This window comes from Cyprinodon variegatus, unplaced genomic scaffold (genome assembly GCF_000732505.1).
Source record: "Cyprinodon variegatus isolate N-32 unplaced genomic scaffold, C_variegatus-1.0 Scaffold135, whole genome shotgun sequence".
Classification (NCBI taxonomy): domain Eukaryota; kingdom Metazoa; phylum Chordata; class Actinopteri; order Cyprinodontiformes; family Cyprinodontidae; genus Cyprinodon; species Cyprinodon variegatus.
The window spans coordinates 971551-979937 of record NW_015150588.1 but is presented as its reverse complement, the minus strand read 5'-3'; the positions used below and the strand labels follow the sequence as shown (position 1 = coordinate 979937).

Genomic DNA, 8387 nt, shown 5'->3' with positions numbered 1-8387 from the left:
ACAAGAGGCTTAAGATATCCGCCCTGTCAACGCTGCGCTGGAGTTAGCTGGACACAGGCAATGTCGGTAGTATGCGATTAGATTATGTTTAAGGTCCGTCTTCGGCGAGTTTCTACGTTTCTACGGCAGTCACAGGTGAGCTGGGCGTTAGCTTTGTTGGGCTGCTTGAGGAGCCAACAAAGTCAGTTACCAGAGCAGCTGTTGCTTATTAATATCTGTGGTTATCAATTCTATATCTAACCCTTATTGAGCAGGTACGGCCAATTATTATTGACATCGCTACGTTCTTTTCTTACAGGGTTTGGTTAATTGGAAACCATTGTATTAGTCATTAGCAGGTGGCCTAACACAGTGAATACCTGGAGATTTTAAAAGTGATGTGAGTGCATTGTTGTTGGTCAGTAGGTGTCGAAATTTGGACCCGTGCTTACACTATTCCTGGGAAAAGAACCCGGAAAAAAGACAGTATTGGTCATAGGATGTGATCACATACAGATCGGCTCAGTTTTGCATGCGTGTCTTTCTGGAATTGCTGATTTTAGTTAAATGATCAACTTTATCTCCAAGGCTTACATGTTGCTTAGTTTTGTCACCGGCTTTTTACAGCTGGATAAACCTCATTAAGCCTTCTTAATCGAAAGCTTGCTCGACATTGAGGCCAGTGTGCTGTCACATCAGGCCCACTTTTTGAATGGTAAGCCTACCTTCCTCCTCTCATTTAGGGTTGGGTTGCCTGCCAAACAACCTGACTAGTAAGTTAAAGGCCTGTTCAGGCCTGTTTTTTATTTATGTAAAGTGTGGCTAGATTATTCAGAGGCCAAATGGGGGTGATGTGTTATAGTGAGATTTTCCCACTACAGCATGCAATCCATGATCATACTTTGTCTCTTCTCATTGTAATGTATATTTTATAATAAAATTAATTGGTTTTCCACTATGATAAAATTATCTGAAGAAATATTTGAACAAGGCAAAACTAGGATAAACAATCTCTAGATTTAATTGTAGCTTGTTGATAAATGTGCCTAATGTGCAGAATACTATTCATTTTTGATGTTCTGTCCTTTATCGAGCTTCACAAAAAAAAAGTGGTTTACTGATAGAAATCATTGGATTGATATAACCAGCCTGCAGTCACCCGCTTTACATTTAAGCTTAATTCTGTAGTCTGCCAGCTGTAGCATCAAAACAGTGTTCTCATTGTAAGAGTGTTGGGTGGAATTCCTCCTATTGCACTTGATAACTGACTGTTTTTCTTTTTGTGATGATGTTATTTCCAAACAGCTGCATTTTTCTTTTTCTAATTTGAAAAAAAACTGTTGTTTGCTTCTTTGAGACAACTATTAGTGCACAGCAACAGGTTAAAGAAGGGGCTGGTGGAAAAATCTGGGCATTCTGGCACTTGGTCTATAAAATGATGGCACATCTAAAACAAAAACAAAACAAAACCTTTAACAGCTGAGACAGTACCATCAAACATTTTAATGTTATTGTAAGTAAAACCTTTTTAAGATGCCGAGTTTTTAATTTTAGCATGTCACATTTAAGCTTGGTGGTGTAAAAAAAAATGTTTTAGCATGATTTTTGTGTGCAAATAACACAAAAATGTTAGGATAGGCTGAGGATAATTTAATTTGATAATTTAACTAAAGATCTGGGACCTGGAGTTTTCAATATAATGCTTTTCACATAAGGTTTTAATGTTAATGTAATAAAAAAATGTTATTACTTAGTATTCTGAGCTTATGCCTTGGTAATCATTAACCAGCAGTCACCCCTGGTCACACCTTAATTTATATTCATCATCTTTAAATTGCCTAATAAACCTGGGGTGGAGAGTTTCTTTCTTGGGTTGGCGGTGTTGCGCTGATAGTGAATTGAACCTATCAAGGGACCCAAACGGAACCAAGTGGACTTGAATTATAGCTCTAGAAAATCTCACTCCTTCTTTCTCTCTGTAATGCATTTGCAAACACCTTATACAATTAAAAAGGCTTTTTTCTAGATATAGGGAAAATATGCAAATTATTTTCCCTAATGAGTTATTTAAAAGACAAGCATTTCTGACTTTTTTAATTTTGAAATACTTATAATCTGCTGCTTAAGTATTAAGTAAGGGTGATTTTAGGACTAGCTTTGCTGCTACAGCAAGCTGATTGATGCTACACACAGCTGCTTCACTAAAACTCAGACACTTACAATATTCAGAGCTTTGTAAAGCTTTAAAAATCCTAACATCCGTTATAAATTTTTGTGTTTTCATTATTTCATTTTTTTTTATACAATTCTCTCTTTTTGGAGCACTACTACAAGCTATGGGTGGCAAGCTTTACTAGATTTAATAAATGTTTGTCAATTGCACTATTGTATGTTGAAGGGTTTAGAGAGGCTTGGAGCTCTAAGGCTTCCTCTCCTTTGTTGTCACTTTGAGCCATTAAAGCGCCTGCTTGGATGCATCTTGCTTTAAAACAAAAAACAGAAACCCATATAATTGATTTTGTTGTATTAAAAGTATACAAATACTTTAGCATATTCATTCTGATCCTTATACATTTTCTTTTTGTTGTGTAGCATGTAAAAATTCCTATAATTTTTTGGTCTTTAATTTTCCCTGCCTTATACTTGGCCTTTTTTTTCCAAAGCAGTTGTTGATGTTCTCCAGAACGCCTGATTTATTGTAGTTTAGAATTTCATTGTTTTATTTTATTTATTTTCCGTTGTACACATTTTGATATCTGGCTGCCTGTACTGATTCTTTGGTTGGCTAGCCCTGAAGTTTGCACCTTACGTTTTTAGAGCCTGATTCAGGGATATGTGTAAATTCAAGTCATGCCTTTTTTATCTCCTAATGAGTCCATGTTTTTTTCTGTCTTTTGTTTGTAGTTTTTTAAGACACATGGAAAAAGTTTGAATATTTTGACACCTCTTCCTGTGCACCTTCCTGATGTTTTTTGCGTGAGAACACATCTGCAATTTACTGCTAAAGCATATTGACAGATTAATCTCTGAGATGGGAACATACGTAGAAGGAAGAGTGGTGCGTATTTCACTGCTTGAAGCTGTCTGCCCTAACTCATAGAAGAACTCCAGAGACATTTCATTCTTAATTCATAGATATAACAGCCTGCCTTCTTCTGAAAATCTTTCATATCTGTTTTTCTTTTACCATTTCTATATTTGCACTTTATATTTATATATTTCAGGCCAGACATTGATGTTTAAAAAGAACACCTGGCTATCACTCTCTGTTTTTGATTATTGCCTGAGTCTGATTACCCAAACTTACTCATCGTTGTCCTTATTGACCTGAGTTTGTGCTCCAATTTAAAGATGTATGTTAGAACCTAGAAGAGCCATCTGTAAACTTTTGCTACTGAGTTGGGGGAACATGGGGTTTTCCTAAATGTTTTTGTCTGCAGATATATTAAGAGTTCCTTTCTCCTGAAAACTAGCCCCAGATCATAATGTCCTCTACATTAAGCTTTATAATGATTCAATGCAATCGGATAAGCATGGTTCTCCTGCTAGCTGCTAAACTTGACCCAATTATTTTTTTTAGCAGACACCTCAAAGCTTCATTTATTCCAGAGGAGACGTCTGCACTGCTGTGGAGGTGCTCTCCACCATTGCATCTAACACTTTGCATTGCACTTGGTGATTAAAAGGCTTGAATGCAGCTGTTTTGCTGTTTAGACCAATTTAATTTAGCTCTAACTGGGTCTCCAAATTCCTTTCAGATTTTGTCCAATCATAAACTATAAATAATACCTAAAGAGATGTAAATATGGTTCAATTTATCAGACGAGAATCTGTCAATCACTTGAGGAAATGAAAGTGACACTGTGCTGAATCACAGATCTGCTTCTAACGGAGTGATAAGGACATCTGTTTTGTGCAGGATGAAAAACACACAGATGAGTGGCTAAAAGCAACATTTCTAGAGTCACCAATAAAATGGGTGTTTGTTTCTCTGTAATGGCAGTCAGTGCAGCAGCAGCTATTCCTTTGTTGTTGAACGAAGTACAGAAGAATAGCTTGCAAATATGAATACATTTTCAGGATTATTCCACAGGAAAAAAAGGGACCAGGCCAGCAAACAGTCATCGATCTGTTTAAAGATTTATGGTGGAAATTGAATAGACATGAGCCTTTGGCAATGCTCTTTGTTTCACAGCAGATATGTCAATGGCTGCAGATTAGAACCGGACTGAGAAAGATTGTCATTAAAGGGAAGTTCAAGGTTTAAAAAAACAGTTAAGGGAAAACAAGTAGCAGTAAAAAAAACAAAAACACAATTTTATTATTTTTTTGTAGGCAGTACATAGGTAAATAAAGGTACATAAAGGTGTGTAGGTACATTATGACTACAAAAAGGCCAAAAAACATTTGAACATGGTAAAGATTAAGGATCTGTCCTGGTTGTGTTTTGTTTGTTTTGAGCCTAAATATAATTCCAGCACCTGGGTACCATGAGCAGGCAAAAATAGTGTATTTTTGCCATTGTGTGCCAACTGCTGGCAGTACTGCAGAACTATCAAAAAGCCAGAAAAGATGCAGCTTATTAATAGAGCGTGAGTAAGTTTTCCGAAACACTTTTTATGCAACCAGAAGGTACTGGCGTACAAATTAAAAAAAGTCATAACATGACGATGCACCTTTAATAAGCAGTTAAAGTTTCATTATGTATTTCCAAAGATCCCCCCCAAAGTTTCATATGTCTGAGGCTACAGTTTTTCCTTATTGATTTGGCATGTGAGATCATTGTCTAAGTAAAAAAAAAACACATTTTAGGATTAAAACCAAAACCCGGAAAAAAAGCTGTGCGCTTTTGTGTCATTTTTTCTCTGTGGTTTTTTTTTTTTGCAAGTAAAAGAATTACAGCTCCACAGTTAAGTCACTTTTTTTTTCAACAACAGGGAAATCGGCTGCCATGCATGCTTAACTGACCAGTTTAAGAAGTTGCAGATTGACATCTGCAGCTCAATTGAACATTAAAAAAAGTGTAAACCTGTAAATATGATTTTTTTTTTTTTATATATAAAATGTGTATAAATCTCATATCAACTGGATCACAAGACCCTTTTCTTTTTGAAGAACAACATTTGTTTTAATCTTTGGATTCATTGTTACATTAAATTAAAAAGAAAAATCAAAATTTAAATTTGATGCTATAGAAAAATTAATTCAAGCTTAAATTATGTGCTTTACCATGTTTATATTTTTTAATTGCTGAGTGATTAACAACAACTTCATAGTATAATCAGCGTGAACCTTTTGCACATTAACAGACCTAATTTTAAGTAGTGTTGCTCACATCTGTAGTAAAATATTGTTCCTTTAGTGGGTGGTGTATTTTAAATGTGGGTTGCATAAGGAATTGGCCTGATATTTTGTTGTGTGTTTGTCCTGATGGGCCCTCGGTGTTAATAGCTGGAACAGGTGGTTCACGTCTGAAACCTTGTGTAAGACTTAATGACTCAGGAGTGTCAGTTAGCGCCTTGGCTGTCAGAGTCCAGCCTCCTTTAGTCAGTCAGTCTCATTGCTCTGAAAGCTTCTGCATTCAGACCTGATCAAATGCACTGATAACATTTGATCAAGCTTGCTTATCTTGGAATTGTTTATAGTAGTAGTTGGGGCTGGGCAAATAATTGTGTTTGCCACATAATCGCCATTTAACAAAATGCAATTTTGGTCACTTTGCATTTAAGAAGAGTAAGACAGTACATGTCTCACTGCAGCCTTTAGGTGGTGGTTATGTGTAGCTAGCATACACACCCCTGCATGCAAGTAGACGTAAGAACTTTTTCACACAAAGGTTATAGTACAGTCCTGTAACAATGGACTCTGGACAAGCAAGCTTTCAAGGTGACAAAAAACTGAAACCCTGAAATGAAGTAGCTAAAAGCTTATGGTTGGTTTAAGGAAAATCCAAATGTAATCACAATATTGGTTAAAAATAATGGTAATTTGGTTTTTTGGCTAAATTGGTCAGCTTTAGTATTAGCATACACTAGACACTCATTATAGAGTGGAGCATATATATGGTAGACTTTATAGTGCTGTCAGTTGACTGATTGTTAAGATGGATGACCACTACTTTTCGCTCTCTAGTGGTCACCTTACTCTGACACCCCACTTGATGTCTGCGCCATCTTTGTTCTTTCTTGTCCCCTCCAAAAGTCCTATGATGCTTTATGAGGAGAGCTATTGCAAAAGATTCTGGTATATATCTGCTCATCTAGTGTTCATCGAGGTTCACTGCTCTTCAAGGTGCATTGTTTTGAGTCCACTACAGATTCACAATTTAGATTTTTGGATAATAATTGTTCAGCCCTATTAACAGAACTGTTAATAGGGCTGAACAATTCATGACTTTTCACAAAAACATGTACCGGTATTTGGAATAATTTTTTCTAAATCACACTGATGTGCTTTACCTATATTCTTTTATTACTCCTGCTTTCACAGTATTTTTTTTAAAAATAGGAGTCTCTACCAGTCTTACACATCTAAAAAAAATTTTTTTTTTCCTTTTTATCTTTCAAAATAACTGAAGAACTGTCTGATTGAACTAAGAAAACATGTAAATATAAACTGCTTTGATCAAACCCATTTTGTTGGTATTAATTTTGTTAGTTTGACACCAAAACATTTTGAATGAAGATTGAGTTTTGGTCTTTTCTCACCAGAACGCCATTAAATGTTTGTTTTTATCATTATCATCTGCGCCGCTGGTGGTTTTCTGTCATCGATGGCTTCCTTTTTTCCATTTTACCAAAAACAGACATATTTATAGAGTGCAGAGTAAGACTTGACCTACCAGTTCAGAATTAGGGAAACTGTGAAAAGTTTATTCCAATTAGTGTTTTTATGTATTCATACATTTTTTTTATGGATATATGACTAAGGCATCCCAGGCTTTTCAAATTCTGTTTACGAAAACGGAGTAAATTCTTTCACCTCAGAATTATACACCATTCTTTATTGGTTTACTAAATACAGACACAGAAAATAGATGAAAGTTGATTTTATATTCTAATTAATCTTGGAAAAATCAACAAACTATGAACACCTTTGCAAAACAGTGTATTCAAATACAAAAGGCAGAAAAACAGCAGCCTATTTATTGTCGAAAGCTAAACAACTGGCAAACCTTCCTCTCTGTGGTCCAAGTATTTCTATGGAATGTTGTTTACTGATAACTGCCAATCTCTAACTGGTTTTATCAAGGTTTGTTAACTTGTCATACAGCTGCGTTTCTATCCAAAAGGAATCTGTAATCAGCGTTGCGGGTTTATGTTCACACAGACACTGATTAAAGCTCTTTTCATTTAAATGAACGCAAGAAGACTGTATCGGTTTCTTGAGCAATGCTTTTATTTCTTACTTAGAACAGCTACTTATATGTGGTTTTTAATGGGTTGTTTAGGAAAGTCCATATTAATAAATGCTGGATATATCTTCCTTAAAGCTCCAGTACTCTTATTTTTTTGTCAAGCTTTGTATATGCAGTTTTTTCACATACTGAAACATATATCCCTTTTTACTGGATACCAATGTGTGTTCAACTGCTTTTAGAGATATGTAAAGTCATAGGGAAGTCATATTTAAATTTCAAATCATTCTGGCTTAAACATGCATATAAATTTACTCTTTATCAGACCATACGGTCCAAAAAGTTAGAAAATTTCTCTAAAAAAAATCCTGTCTTAAAATCTGTGGGGGATTTTTCAGTTATTTTATGCAGGCTAGTTAGTTGTACGTCACCTTTTTTTTTTCTTTTTTCCCAGTCATAGATTCTTGATTTATATGTCACAGCTATTATACGCAATGGTTGAAATGAGCAATAAGAATCATTTATTTAACCATTGAGTTACGTCCCAGTAGGAGGGGGATGGACGTCTGTGTCTTCGGCAGGCGTAGAGCTAACAGAACTGTCAGTGTTGTGAGGCAAGGGCTCAAACATGTACGACTATAAGCCTTCTACACCAAACGAAGCTTCTGCCGCCTTGGCATCCTCTTCCAGAACAACTTCGTCCCCGCTTTCCTCCTCTAAATAAACAACGTATGAAGGAGGAGACTCATCCACAACCTCCGACACAAAACTCTCCTATCTCCATAGTGTTCCTTGACAGTGTCGTTGCTAAGTACTACTTGATCCCAATGTAATTTCCCATAGGGAACCTACTAGCACTAAGTTGCTAACTGGTTAGCAAGATGCTTCCGAGACAACGGCCACAACTAAACTTGCTTGCGAACATTCCGCCACAACAATCCTGCCACCTTGATAATCGACCAATCACATTCACTTTATTCAGTCGTGTAAAGTCGGGCACCACTTAGGAGAATTCGGAACTGCAACCGTTGGAAGAGCCGTTTCCCTGCAA

At 36.1% G+C, this 8387-nt stretch overlaps 1 protein-coding gene across 2 annotated transcripts in view; it reads left to right on the top strand.

Annotated features, from left to right (window-relative positions):
• Nucleotides 1-8387, top strand: part of snx13 (sorting nexin 13) — a 28721-nt gene continuing 20334 nt past the window's right edge. Inside the window, exon 1 of one of the 2 annotated variants that reach the window (XM_015376503.1) lies at nt 1-135. In XM_015376503.1, coding sequence (XP_015231989.1) covers nt 85-135 — 51 coding nt within the window. In that variant the 5' untranslated portion in view covers nt 1-84. The remainder of the gene's footprint in view (nt 136-8387) is intronic. The other variant, XM_015376504.1, reaches the window with a different exon arrangement.